The sequence below is a fragment of the Protopterus annectens genome, chromosome 6.part0, assembly GCF_019279795.1.
Source record: "Protopterus annectens isolate FY-2018-M chromosome 6.part0, PAN1.0, whole genome shotgun sequence".
NCBI lineage: Eukaryota > Metazoa > Chordata > Ceratodontiformes > Protopteridae > Protopterus > Protopterus annectens.
The window spans coordinates 851,769,275-851,784,092 of record NC_056737.1 but is presented as its reverse complement, the minus strand read 5'-3'; the positions used below and the strand labels follow the sequence as shown (position 1 = coordinate 851,784,092).

Here is a 14,818-nt window from a genome sequence, read left to right as displayed (position 1 = left end):
ACGAAACCTAGGTCGACGTTTTTTTATGTATTTTAGTTTGTATCAATAAATTTCTTTTGAGCGTTTATGGACCTTGGAATTTGTCTTCCTTAAAGTACGGCAGCAATACAGCATTGGATCTAGCACTTCCACCCAGGTTGCTGAGCTTTCTTCCAACGTTTTACTTTTGGAGGTATTTGGTTCCTGGTTTTTCAGTGTTTAACCATACCTTTGCCTGGAAAAAAACATATGTAAATAAAACCATTGCACACATGGACCACAAGTTAAAAGAAACATTCAGGGAGAAAATAATACTGATAAGTAACACTTTCTGCAATACATACACAAGACACAGATAAGATGGGCATAACCTGAAAAAAAAAATAGCCATAGCAAAATGTTAAAAGACACTGTGCTTCAGAAAATGACAGATGTGATTCACTCAGCCAGCAAAGATCAGAGAATTTCAAATATATTCCTCTTAGGTTTTTATTGACAGTTACATTATTGAAATTTTCTCACAATTCAATAATTACAAGAACTTCTGACTTACATTAAAAAAAAAAACGGTAAAACAACCAGAAAACCCCAAAGCAGTAGTGTTTGGCTCCAAACTGAATTCTTTCAAAATCAGCAAAAATAGTACGGTCAGACTTAAAGTAATACAATTAGACATTGTCTTGCACATACTGTCAGAGTTAAAACCTGTGCAAATTCTATACAGTGTTTTCAAAAAAGAACATTAACCATCTGTGTCCTATAAATAGTATTAGCCCATTAAAACTGGATACTCACTTTATGCTAACTGACATCTGAATGTCATATAAAATGGCACAGAAGGCACACTAGTGTGACAATGACAAACTGGATATGACAACCCCTGTATTAATTACACGTTTTTTAATGGGACATAGTCACAGTCTTCAGACTATTCAGTTTATACATGGAAGTATGAGATTAAATATACACACACATACACACAGGACAGCATCACTGTAAGCCATCATAAAATGTACAGGAGTGTGTTGTGTACTTTGTACAGCATGATCAGCACTCAATTAATAATAATAATAATAATAATAATATAGTTATAATAATAATAACAACAACCATGGGGTCTTCATGCAAATGGTGATATGGTTATTTTTATATAAAAAGCAGCATCCTTGCAAACATAGTCCTTCATCACTTTGAAATAAATCAACAAACACTTCTGCAGGGTTTTAGTGCTATAAGGAAGATTTCCAGTATTCAAGTTTTGTTTCTACAAGAATGCTTGGTGCACATATTTAGTGTTACATATAAATATATAAAGTATTTTTAGATGTAGATTAACACAAATCTACTACTGAATTGAAGCCCAGCAGAACAAATACAAGTAAAATTATTTTTCACAGTAGCATTTACTGGAGCTGTGTAAACCTTGAATAATGCTCTTGATTGACAATGGTTTATCAGCTTTAAGCAGTGCAAGGGCAGCGTGTATTCCTGACTACTGTCAAAAACATAAGTCTTACAAAAAGTATACTTACACAGCTAACCTGTACTTGAGTGCACAAAAGGCAACATACTAAACTACAAAATGAAGTGTTGTCTGAGTTTATGAAGGTGAAGTTACCAACAGTAGCTATCCTTCACTGAACTTCAAATGTTATGAATACTAATAAAATGCAGTAGTGAACCATAAACAGAAATACCTTTTTGAGTACATATTTGGAAAGGGCCAAATCTGCTAAACCTGGATTCAAAAAAGCATCTCTTGTATTCCCTATATTCACAGGCTAATGCAAAATCACATTAAAACTGTGAAGAATGCGCCCCAGTGATTATACTGAAACCCTCCTCACTTTTACAGCATACATGATATCATATAACTTAAACTTAACAACCTGGAACTTACTACATTTAGAAATTTCAGAAAGTTCTGAGCGGCCCTAGGTCAACTGGTGCCCTAGGCAAAAGGGCTCCATGGCGCCCCCCACCACATTACCTGGTGCCCCCATCCTGGTCTTCCTATACCAAATAAATACTGGAAAAGCGCCCCTGCTAGACCAGCACCCTAGGCGGCCGCCTAATTGGCCTATGCCTAAGGCCGGCTATGAGTTCTGGTTCCAATGAGTGGAAAAGCACAAATAAATGCTACATCCAACCATATGACATCCAAGCCCTTCCAGAAAATATGTCACAACATCCTTTCTGAAAAAAAAAAAAAAAAAATAGCAAAACAAATCCAGTCTGCTAGTCATGGTTGTAAGGAATTAAGCCGAAGTGGCAAAACAACCGTCTACATAAAGAAAATGTTTCTTTATCAGGTTATTTTTCTTTGCAGACACTTGTTTACTAAATGGTCAATTCAAAAGGCTTCAAAACTGAAGCACAGTTTGGTCCCGATTCTCCTTTCTCTTAATATTTGAAAATACAGGACTCCATTCTGCTTTGTCTTCTGGCTACATTCTATAACACTATTTAAGTTATATGGAGGGTTTGGAAGGAAATCTGAAAATATCTAACTTTTGCAAGTGTTATATTGCGTTGTATAACCACTATTATATTCCTAAACAGGTAAGCTGTATACGTTGCATTTTAAACTGCTGTGCTTAGCAATCTGTTACATGTTTTTAAGATACACTTTGTAGGTTTAGGAACTTATGTCCCCTGGACAATCCAAAGTAAAGGTTCATCCTGGAAACAAAATTTTTGCTGTGGATGAAACACAGCACACTCCTTTTGCTACTTAATGTGATGTTAGTAGACAAAATGGAGAACTACGGTGTGGTTCTTCCAAGACACTGTCAGTGACCCACAAGCAAAAACAGACTGTTCTTGGCACTTCTGTCTGGCAATAACACTTGCTCATGTCCAGCATCTCTATATTCATTTCGCTGCTTGGTCTTTTGGAGCAAGTGGCAAACACTCGGCTGAATTTAACTTTCCATCTTGGCTGCAAGGAACAGAGGTGTCATGCGTCACAACTAGAATGATCCAGTCCATCCAGGGTAAGCTGGCTCCTGTGTGGAGAGTTGGGACTCGGAGGACCACTTGGGTTGGAACTATTTGATGGAGTGGAGTGTTTTGTAGAATCTGAGTCAGGCTATCAGGCAAAGACAAAATAAAGCACAACTGTAATAATTGTAATAAGCAAGCTTCTGTCAACATGCATTCTAAAGCAGTATTACACAGTCTTCTTTAGATAAATATTAACTCAGCACATAAGTCTTTGTGCTAACAGGAAATGAGTATGTCACTAAAAATGTACTTACCCAGGAGTAATAGATCAAAAGATCCAATAAAGTATGGATTTCATGCTAAAGTCATGACAAGTAGAAAAGGTAGCTATGTTTGATGGTCTGATAAAAGAGTTATGCCTTTGACTTACCAGGATTTGAGCAAGATTTTCATTGCTGTCAGATGACAGATATAGATGCAGAAAAGTCTACTACCAAAAGAAACATGGAAAAGACAAATAAAAGGATCTGCTTTGGGGTTGTTCAAGAACAAAGCCGAAGTTTTCATGTTAATGTGGATTTTAACTAATGCTGCAGAAGAACTAAACAGATAAATTACCTACAGAAAATTCATCGCATATTTATGATAAAAAGGAAAATAATAGATAGGAGTGCAAGAAATACTAGAAAATACTGCAACTATGAAGGCATACGGCAGTTCTGTACCACTTAAAAGTGACAATATATCATTACAAAAAATTGTATGACAGAGGGGTACAAAGTGAATTGGTGAGCTTTTTTCACTCAAGTAGGAAATTAATTTAGATGATTATAGTATAAAAAGAGTTTATGTCAAGTAGTCGAACTACCAAAAGATTGATCACAAAATGAATAAATAAAATTTCAGAATATCAACTCCCTTCAACTTTTATATACAAACTCCAAGACTGCAGGGCTGTGGGGAAATGGCAAATTCACAGTCCTGGCTGTACTTCCAGTACATGCGAATACCGTAAAAATGCTACAACTGAATTTTTAATCTCTTGCCAGCATTTGCAGTAATTGAATAACTGACAGTTCAAACACTAGATGGGACGTCTATAAACCTTATAAAAGTCAGACAATGGGAAAAAGTAACTGCAGAGGCATACATCAGAGAAAAAAACAACTCTAAGGAAAATATTAAGAAAAACAAAATCATTTTTAACACTGTTTTGCTCCTTTCTGCTAACTTCAAAAGCTCAGAAAACACCTAATTCTCCCCAGGTCTATATCATTTAAACTAAAGTTCAAAATCTCGATCGCTGTAAATAGTGAAAATGCCGATAATCAAATCTTTTATTGTGGGGGGCTGTGCCCCCAACACCCCCAGCTAATTATATATACCAACTCCGAGAACGCACTACAGTGAGGAAAGGGTAAATTTCCTGATCTTCACTGTACAGCAATCTCACAAAACAGACATTGATTATCGGCATTTCCGCTATTTACAGCGATCGAGATTTTGAACTTTCATTCAAATGATACAGACCCTTCTCCCCATATGTTCTTCTGTTAGGGGACACAGGATGCATGCCAGATCCCAGAGAAATTGGTCAAACTATCAAAAGTGTCAATGCAAGGATGGGAGCTTTCTTTTGTGCACTACTTACTTCTTCTATTTCCCCTGGCCCGTCTCCACTTCTGTACAACTTGGCACACTTAACTGAAACAAAACCACTAGTGGAGCATAGCGACTTTCCATAACCCCTTCACTAATGGGGTGATAACAAGGATGAAAGATCTTGGAATTGACTAAATATCATCTGTATATAGTTCCCTAATGAAATGTCGGCACACACAATGCCAAGTCCCAAAACAGAAAAATAACGTCCGAAAATACAGGAGAAGAGTGAATATCAAACATCACTCTTTTCCTTTTAACTTATTTTTCTGGGGGGCAAGCACCCCTGTGCACCCCCTAAACTTATATATACCAACTCTGAGATTACCATACCTCAGAGGAAAGAGAATACTCCAAGAAATGTCAGTCTTGGACTTTGTATATGCAAGTCCAGATTTTCATTCATCCCAGTCTCTGTATTCCAGGACTTGTCATTCTTAGTCTCAACATTTCTAATAAGCACATCAAAAAACATAGTACTGTTACAACTTGTGTGGCTTCTAATAAAAACAAAAGATTTTATAAAATGTGTAGACATTCAGACCACGGCTAACATGATGATACCAGGTCTGCATTAAAAGCTCTGTAATGAAAATAAACATGGATGGATGACAGGATAAGACTGACTGACTAACTAAACAAAGCTAAGAAAGTAAATAAATGAACTGTCAAAAAAAAAAAAAAATCAGTAAGAAAACTAATACCAGTTACAAAAACATTAAACTTTCCTTACTGTCAGAGTGATATATAACTGGTAAAATGTACAGGAGAATATCATCAGATCGCGTGTGATGTGATACAATGACATGTGGATCACTTGAATGGAACACACATATTAGCGGAATAGTGTTGCTGCCTCACAGCAAGAGGTTCACCAGTTCAATTCTCAGCTGGGATGCCTTCTATGAGGACTCTGCATGACCTCCTTGTGCTTGTGTGATTTCCTCCGGGTGCTCCATTTTTTTCTCGCATTCCAAAGATGCAGTAGGTGGACTGAACACACTAAATTGGCCATAGATGTAAGTGTGTATATAAGAGTGTGGAATGAAAGTAGAACCACAGCAGGGCTAGCTGCCTGGCAGTGTGAACCTTAGCTCTAGATGATTGCCACTGCTGAAGTAATAACCCAACCCCATGAGCAAAAATGGGAAAAAAGGGTTGTGGATGGATGGACAGATATATACAGATAGACAGAGACAGATTACTCTGTACCTTTCTTAACCTACTCAAATTTACAGCTGATCCATCAAGAAGGTCTCTTGCATCTGTCGATAATATAAAACCCAACCCTCTGTCATCAGGTTTACATAAATGCTCCTGGATCTGAGGGGTTTGTCCTCAGGTTTCCAAAGTTCTTAAAATATAAAAAAGTTTGCAAAAGACACCTATGCAGTAAGGAATATGATGCTTGCCACATGAAAACAGGTGTTAAGGGCTTTGTTCATGACTGATGTGGGCCCTAAAAGTCAGTTCATAAAACTAACAAACTGACAACAGGGCAGACAAAAAACACTTTTGGCTCCACTGCTAGTAAAAGCAACCAGATAAATGGAACTCTCTTTTTAGAAAAACAGACCTCTCTCCCCACAAGAAGTTTGATTTCCCTCTTCTCCCTAGGTAAGTCGCACTGCAGCAGGGTTTTGAATGCATTAGCTTTGAAATGACAAAATAAAAATATTGCCTGAGTCAGATCTGCAGTGTGCACAGTGTTGCAATCCTGACTATGACCCAGACATTTTGTGAATGAACTGGAAGCAGAAGGTAGGCATGAATGATCAAAACAGACTCACCCCATCATGGGGAGAAGGAAGCAGCTCATTGAATAGTGATGACAACTCCCAGCAGAAGCTGAGTAAACTGCACCAGAAGAAGACAGAGCTGAGCACAAAGTACAGCCAAGCACTAGTGCATGTCTGGAAGCAGACAACTGCCAGGGGCCAGATACTGCGTTCCCTGTTTCAGCAGTGCTCTTTGCAGGCTGCTGACAGGATAGATGTAGAAGTATACAAAAACATCCCAGTGTAGCACCAAGGAGTTAACCAGTTTTCCTTGCCAGCTGGTGTCAGTGAGAGGTCTGTATTCTTGGTCATCCCCTTGTTAAAAGGGATGTCTCCAGTGCAAGGTGGCAAGCAGGACACTGTGGCTCAGGAGAGACTCAACTAACAGGTGAAGGAAGGCTGACAGGTCAGAGCTCTGCAGAGCGCTATAAACACCATCAAATTAAAACATATACAAATGATGTTTAGGTCAACATGCTAATTTGACCCTTTTTATTTAAAGTTTATACATCATCCAAAGTACTTAACTTGCTTTGCTGTCAAACTCGGCCAACTCACTGTTGTATAACCTTGCTGCATTTCCATTTTAACAAATTGAAACAGGACTCCAATGGACGTTTCCAAACTTGAATTCCTGACAAGGTTTAGAACTGTGAGACCAAGCAGCTTTAAAACAAAATAAATTTACTCTTAACCCAGCACTCAAACTATTGCTATGGATTTTAAAATAGCTTACCTCTCTGTCAAATTCTGTGTCTGGATCAGAGATATTTCTTGACATCATTCCTCCAAAGTCACTTCCACCTAGTTAAAAGAAAGAAGTGTGAACCGATTGGTGGTCTTCATATACTTCATGTCCACTCATTATATGCATCTACATTACACATGATGTTCTCTAGACATTGAAGTGTTACTTAACTTTTCTAGTTTACTCAGACTTGTAAATAATCTCAGAATGAATGTCGTACCTTAGCAACCCTTGGTAAAAGAAAATAAAACTGCCAAATTCTTTTACATGCAATACATGCTTTTTAAGCCTGACCTTTTCTTGAAAAGAGGAAAGACTGTTGTTTCTGCTTTTCTAACTTCTGGCTGTATGGAAGTGACTTGTACATTTTTTCTGCTAAATATAATTATGTTAGCGGACATCAATGAACAATGCTTTGAACATGAACGAATTACAGTGCATAGTAAATGATTCTAGTACATTTTCAAGCAGAAAATTGTGCCTATGCCCTGGCCATTATACACCATCTCTTAAGAAAGCAACGATAAGTATGCTGCAATCAGTGGCACAGTGGCAAAGCAGATAGTGCTGTCTCCGCACAAGAGGTTCCCTGGTTCGATTCTCAGCTGGGGTGCCTGCTGTGCAAAGTGTGTATGTCCTTCCTGTGTTTGCATGGGTTTCCTCCAGGTGCCCTGGTTTCCTCCCACATTCCAAAGCATGCAGTGGGTGAAATGGACACACTAAACTGGCCATAGGTGTGAGTGTGTGGTGTGGAAGCACTACAGCAGCCAGGTTTACCACCTGATAGTGTAAACCTTGGCTCTAGATGATTGTTGTCTATGTGCAAAAAGTGGGAAAAGGGGCTGTGGATGGATGGATAAAATCATTTCCTTTTCTCTCCAAGTGTCTTACTTAATGGACCATTACTGTATATAGTAAAGGCAGATTTTCATTACCTGCTTCACTCAAGTACACAGACACATTTTCCTATCACACCATTAGTAAAAGTCATCTGAACAACATGCAATAAAAATGTGTGTGTGTATATATATATATATATATATATATATATATATATATATACATACAGTATATAGATATATTTTTTGTACTAAGGCAATATTAAGTAATCTTGTATATAGATATATTTTTTGTACTAAGGCAATATTAAGTAATCTTGACATTATGAATATCCTCTGATGAGGAACGGATAAAGCTAAAAAAATAGCTTAAGAACTGAAGAGAAATGCACAGAAAAAAGCAGGAGACAATAAGAGTTCAGAACACCTGAAAAACTAGGCTTGGACAAGAAAAGGGAATAGAAGAGAGGGGGTTAAAGTCAGGCAGCTGCTTAGCAATGCCAGTAGCGAAGGGAAGACGACCTCTGTACTATTAGTACTTATACTGGGAAGTGGGGCTAATATGATTGGGACAAGTTACGAAATAACCACACATGATGTGATATGGTAGTATCAGGATGCAGGGTGTTCCAGAAAAAAAAAACAGTAGGGGGTGATTCAGGGAAGGTTGGCAGTCCACCTAAGGAAAGGGTTGCAGGGACAGTGATAGAAAACGAGGACTTGGTTAAGCAGAGAGAGCACAGTGGTTCAGATACAGTGAAAAGAAGACAGAAAAGAGCAAAGACTCAGTGATATGCTTCTAAACAGTAAAACTGATTACAGTAAAAGCTGATGTCTACAGCCCACCTAATATAAGTAGTAATTTGCAGTATCAAGAGAGGGAGGGGAGGAATAATGTGATTATGAAAGGAGAACCTCAACCCACCAGAGACAAAGTAGCATATGTTATTAACCAGAGTAGGTCTACAAGACCAACTTAAAAGTATTCAACATGGAAGAGGTTAAGGAAAATGTACCACCTGGAAAACAGGAAAGGAACAGTCCTTGTTACTGTCCTATGTAGACAGGCCAAGGTGAGGGATCATCATATCACAGTTTCAGTGCATAATATGGCTCCCAGTGGTCATGCAGAGACAGAAGAGCCATACAAACCAAGGTTTGGTATTACAGAACAGCTGATTGATGGAATAGGAGGGCACATAAGGAGCTGGGAAGATGGCAGGTCAGCAAAGAAATGGAAAATCTGTGGAAAACCATAACAGGGGGCAAGCAAGAAAACAGAAATCCTTTTCTCTTCACTGCTGGGAACATTCAAGAGGTCCCTTTAGGGAGGAGTCATATCAGTGGACTGAAGGTGCTCATCTATAAGATGCAGCAAGAAGCAACACAGAAAACTAAAAGCTAGTCAGTGTAACTTTAGCAGTGGCAAAATAACTGTTTTAATTAATTACTGTTTCCATTTGCCAACTAGGATAATTCCAGTGAGCACAGACAGACCCTTTTCAGTGAGGACTCAAGGAGAAAAGCTACAAATATTCAGCATACAAACTTATACAATTAAAATCAAACATGACATTACACTGAATATCAGTATTGAAGATAAAGAATCAGTACAATAAAAACAATATTTATAGGGATAAATAAATAATTTGACACAATAACAACATACATGGAAGCACATATTATATGACAACACTTTAGTGATTATTTTTCTCCAGTAAGGAACTACAAAGGTAAATTGCAATAAAAAAGGCTTTACTGGAGAAAAGGAGGGAGGAAAAAGTGAAGGAAAATTAAAATAAAAAATAGGAAAAATGTAAAAAGAAAATGAGAATGCATAGTACATTTTATGAGAGTTGAGGAGACAGTAAGAGTGAGAATACAAGAAAAGAAAATGGTAAAAAAAAAATAACATGAATAGAAAATAAGTTTAGACTTTTGGCATGATAAAAGTTAAGCAGGAAATGTATAAAGGCAATCTGTAAAGTATAAGTTTAAAGAGTAGCTTGTGGGTGACTGTTATTAGGTTCCAGTAGATAAAGGATGAGATTAGTACTTCTTTAGATTACAGAGCTGAGAAAAAAGAAGTTATGTACTTACCACAATGTTCTATCTGTGTTGCCTTTCTCATTCTTCCTTGACCTGTGGGTTTTAGATCTGACTTGGCTGCTTTCCAACATAATGCCTCATCCCCCACCACAGTTACCTCAGATTAGGTTTGCTGCTACCATGTTTGCCAACAATAAACCATTTAGGTAAAGTACTACTAATTCTGACAGCTACCACCAGAGAATGGAGAAAGAACAGGAGCTCAACAAGGAACAGAGGCTCCTATAAACATATCTGTCAGGTCATACCTAAAGGGACATGGGGAATGAGGGAGGGAAGGTCGAGGAAGAGTGGGAAATACATCACAGATGGAATGTTATGGTAAGTGCATAACTTCTTTATCTGATGCTGTCTTCTCATTCTTCCTCGACCTGTGGGACAGAGTCCCCAGCTATAACAAAACTTTACGTGGCCTTCATGGAAGGATATTCTGGAGCACTGCAGAACCAAAAGCAGCTCTACTTCTGAACACTATGTCCACTTTGAAATGGGAAATAAAGGTGTGAGAATCAGACCATGAGGCAGATAAACAAATATCAATTGAAACCTTGGCCCACAAGGCTTGAAAAGTTGCCATAGATCTAGTAGACTGAGCTTTGACTCGAGGTAAAGGAACATCTTTGGATTCATAAAAAAACAAAATGCAGTCCCTTAACCATTTAGCTAAGGTGGACTTAGTTAACTGGGTTACCCTTTATTTAGCATCCAAAAAAGATATGAAAAGCTGATCAGATTTTCTGAAAGATTTAGTTCTGTCTAAATAAAAATGCAACTGTCTGTGAACATCTAACAGATGAAGTGTGTATTCTCCTTTGTTTTGGAAACTAGGGAAAAAGACCAGTTGCAGCTTCACAGCAAGAGGTTCTCTGGTTCGATTCTCAGCTGGGGTGCCTTCTGTGCAGAGTCTGCATGCCCTCCTTGTGGTCGCGTGAGTTTCCTCCGGGTGCTCCGGTTTTCTCCCACATCCCAAAGACATGCTGTAGGTGGATTGGACACTCTAAATTGGCCCTAGGTGTGAGTGTCTGCATGTGTGTGCCTTCTGTGGAAGGTTGGGTGCCGGGCTGGCAACTTGACACTGTAAAACTCCACTGCCAATCATGAGCAGACAGGTGATCCGCTGTGGCGACCCCTAACCGGGAAAAGCTAAAACAAGAAGAAGGTTGATAGATTGGTTTATATTATTCTCAGTTGCAACTTTGGGAAGAAAAAATGGTTTAGTATGTAAAGTCACTCTGTGAAAAATTAAGTACGGATATTTAGAGGACAGGGCTTGCAATTCAGGTACTTGCCTTGCAGAAGTGATAGCCACCAGAAAAATAGTCTTCCAAGATAAAAATGTCAAGTCTACTTTGGCTGAAGGCTCAAAGGGAGGAAGAACCAGAGCCTGCAAAATCATAGTTAGATCCCAAGGGGGTGCTGGATGTTTGACAGGAGGGTGAAGAAGGAAAGCCCCTCTAACAAAATCCTTGCACAACTTTGAAGAGGCCAAAGACGACACATTTTCTCCTGTATGAAAATTCGAAATGGCTGCCAGTTGTACTTTTACAGTGGAATGACTGGTCCCCTCATCAGAAATATAAGCAAGAAAATCTAGGACTGCTGGAACAGGAGTGGTAAATTAATCTAAATTCTGCTGTTTAGCCCAAACAGAAAATTTCTTCCATTTGCTCTTGTAAATTCTTCTTGAATAAGACTTGTGGGAGGAAATCAGAATGTGATGGGCTAGGGATGAAAGCCTGGCAGATCTAGCCATCATTGGAATTGGAGAAACCATGCGTTTAGATTCAGACTTGGGAGATTGGGATAAACCTTCCCTGATGGATAGGATGGTTTATCTGCACAAGGTTCGAGCGTCCATGGAGGGCAAACTATAGGAGACCAAAGAAAGGTGAACCAGACTTGCCTAGGGCAGAAAGAGGCAATGAGGGTCACTTTGCTCTTCAATCTGGAGGCTTTCTGAAAAAACTTGAGTATTAAGGGAGAGAGGGAAAGGCATAAAGTAATCCGGAAAGCCAAGCATTGGCCAGAGCATCCCTGGGTGACTGTCCCATTTCATGGTCCTTGGTCCTGCCTTTTTAGTGCGCTCACCACTGACCACCTGCAGTGCACTAAAACTGGATCAGTCTCTTTGCAGATGACATCACAGATGGGGGGGGTGAGCAGATTGGGGAAGCAAACCTGAAGATAAGCCAAATAAGATTGCAAACATGGTCTATTGGAGGCAAATTTAACTCCATTCCATCCAACTAAAACCTGCTGCATTAGGGTGCAATATGCAACTGGGGGAGAGGGAAATCCATCCAACTCTAAACTACTGTACCAGGGTTGAATATGCAACAGGGAAAGGCAAGCTAAAAATCCAGGGGACTTGAGCTGGTATTAAAAAAAAATGGAACTGTTAAGCTCAAAGTGAAATGTCAGTCACAAAGGAAAACAAAATGCTTTATATATCTTGAGAGGTAGAGTCTAGAGACAGAAAAGTGATAATGCCCCTTTATGAAATACTCTTTCAGGCACTATATGACTACTTTGTCTACTGGAGGATTTACAGGGAAGGACAGGTTATAATGCTGGACAGGGTACAGAGGAAAGCAACTAATACGGGGAGAGGAATGAAGGCTAAGTTTAACCTCTTCATGAAACATAATCTGGTATTTTTCTTGGAAGATCCTGCACTCAGGAGTGCATGTTATTAGTTGCTTGAACACACAGTGACAATCAGTCAGTGACTACTGGTTATTTCTCTTGAGATATCCACTTTGTCACAAATCCTAAGATTTCAGCAAAAGATGAAATAACAATGACGACTTGACACTATCAATGCTATCAAGTAAAATACAAGTATATACTTGTTCAACCTACAAGGAAATCTAACAGGAAGAAAATATTATGTACAGGGGGATAAAAAAGTATCTGTTACTGATAAAGGAGGGTCTGTTGTAGAGCACCTAATAAGTTAAGTTTGTATTTCACATCAGAGAGCCTTCTTGATTAGGTCCTAAAGTTGGGCTGAATCCCGAGCATTAGATCACTTTGCTGGAAAGTGATAGAAGACAGGTAAAAGATCAATGCTCAGAAAAATGACTCCTGAAGTATAGTCACATCAAGCAAGCCCAATGTCAGGAGAGGCAACTAAAATAGTAATGCACGGTAAAGGTATGCACTGAAGATCAAGTGGTAGTGGTGCAAATGTGTTTACAATGGAGACACTGGAAGCAGCCGTGCCTGTATGTGGGTGTCCTTTGTCCACAGCATTTTCCAGTATTTGATTTTTGGCCTCCTGATGGAAAAGATGAAGCAAATGGAAAGGCTCCTACCTCTCCCCATAGCAAAGCTGCTGATCATTTGTCCAGTCTTCGTGAACTCATGGATCCATTGCAGGTAAACTTGAGCTGAGAATGCACATTGAAAGTGTGAAAAGATCTTTCTTCTCTGGGTTCTACCCCAGGTTTACTTTGTGAATGAAACAGTACTGCAGAATGATTCAAAGACAAACTTTACTGGATTACTTAAATGCAGAGCAGTGAAGCTGAATATGCTATTTTATGGATTCATATGTGACTACTAGACTTGTCAGCACCACAGCCATTTTAAGCCTAGCCAAACTTACCCCAAATTTAATAAAATACTGCTGATGTGTCAATATGCAACAAAGTCTAGAGGATTTAGGATCTTTGCTTGGAAATGTTTACATATTTTTCATACCCCACATAAACCCCAAAGAATTTTCCTCCGGTAGATAACAAATATTGGAGGTGTGATGTGGAAGAAAGAGGTAACTGGGAACATATTTTTTTGGAGTGTAATGAGTTGGCAGACTTTAAAAAATTCCCTGACGACTACTCAATCAAAAATACTGGCTGAGCAAATTGGTACAACTAAGGAAATGATTTTTTGAGCTATGATACAGAATTGGAATTGCCTAGATATAGTAAGGCCTTGCAGAGTCTAATTACATGGTTGCCAAAACAGCAGTTACTAGAAAATGGAAATCAAAGTCTAAACCAACTGTAGTAGAAGTAGTGAAGGTATTAACAGAGATAAAACATCTAGAAATTGGATCTTCAGAAAAGGGAAGGAGCAAATTACATAGAAAAAATAGGAATTGTGGGAACAACACATGTAGAATAACCTTTTGGAGGAGGAATAAAGTTTAAAATAAGGCAGGGTTTGAATAAGCTACACAATGTTTGAATGACAATGACTGGATATATTATAAGTGACGTACAATGAGAGCAACTAAAAATACATCAATACTTTTTTTTTCATTTATATAAATGTATGATTGCTTATGTCATCAGTGATAATTTAATAAGGATGTTTCTTGTTTAGAAAAAATACTGCTGGCGTGTCAATACTGCAAGGAATTCTATGGCTATGATATAGGCTTGCAGACATCAAGCATTCACAGGCTGCCCCTGTCCATTATGGACACAGGTGCCAAACCAAGGGTAAATTTGCGATTTGCTGACCACTGGTCCTAGTTTCATTTGAATAGGGTTAAGAATGAGCTTTGCTTCACATGGATGGGAAGGCTGTTTCACAAAAGGAATAATCTTTGAGGCATACACCTGTCTGTCCCTCCAACATGTCCTGTTTATGTAAAAGGTGAGGTATGTGTCCTTAGACTAGAGTTTTCTGATGCTATTTGATTTGTGGACGTGCAACAAGTCTATTAGTGTGGGATCAGAGGATGCCTTGTAGGCTAGGCATAGATCACCATGCAGCAGTCTGTGGGAAATGGAGTATAGGAATAG

The 14,818-nt window shown here is 38.7% G+C and overlaps 1 protein-coding gene across 1 annotated transcript in view; it reads right to left on the bottom strand.

The window, feature by feature from the left end:
* Nucleotides 1-450: 450 nt before the first annotated feature.
* LOC122803904 (serine/threonine-protein kinase MRCK beta-like) overlaps nt 451-14,818 on the bottom strand; it is a 300,217-nt gene continuing 285,849 nt past the window's right edge. The window contains exons 11-12 of the mRNA XM_044073586.1: nt 7,102-7,169; nt 451-3,070 (exon numbers count right to left, since the gene is read on the bottom strand). Of these exons, the coding sequence (XP_043929521.1) occupies nt 2,939-3,070; nt 7,102-7,169 (200 nt within the window). The 3' untranslated portion in view covers nt 451-2,938. The remainder of the gene's footprint in view (nt 3,071-7,101; nt 7,170-14,818) is intronic.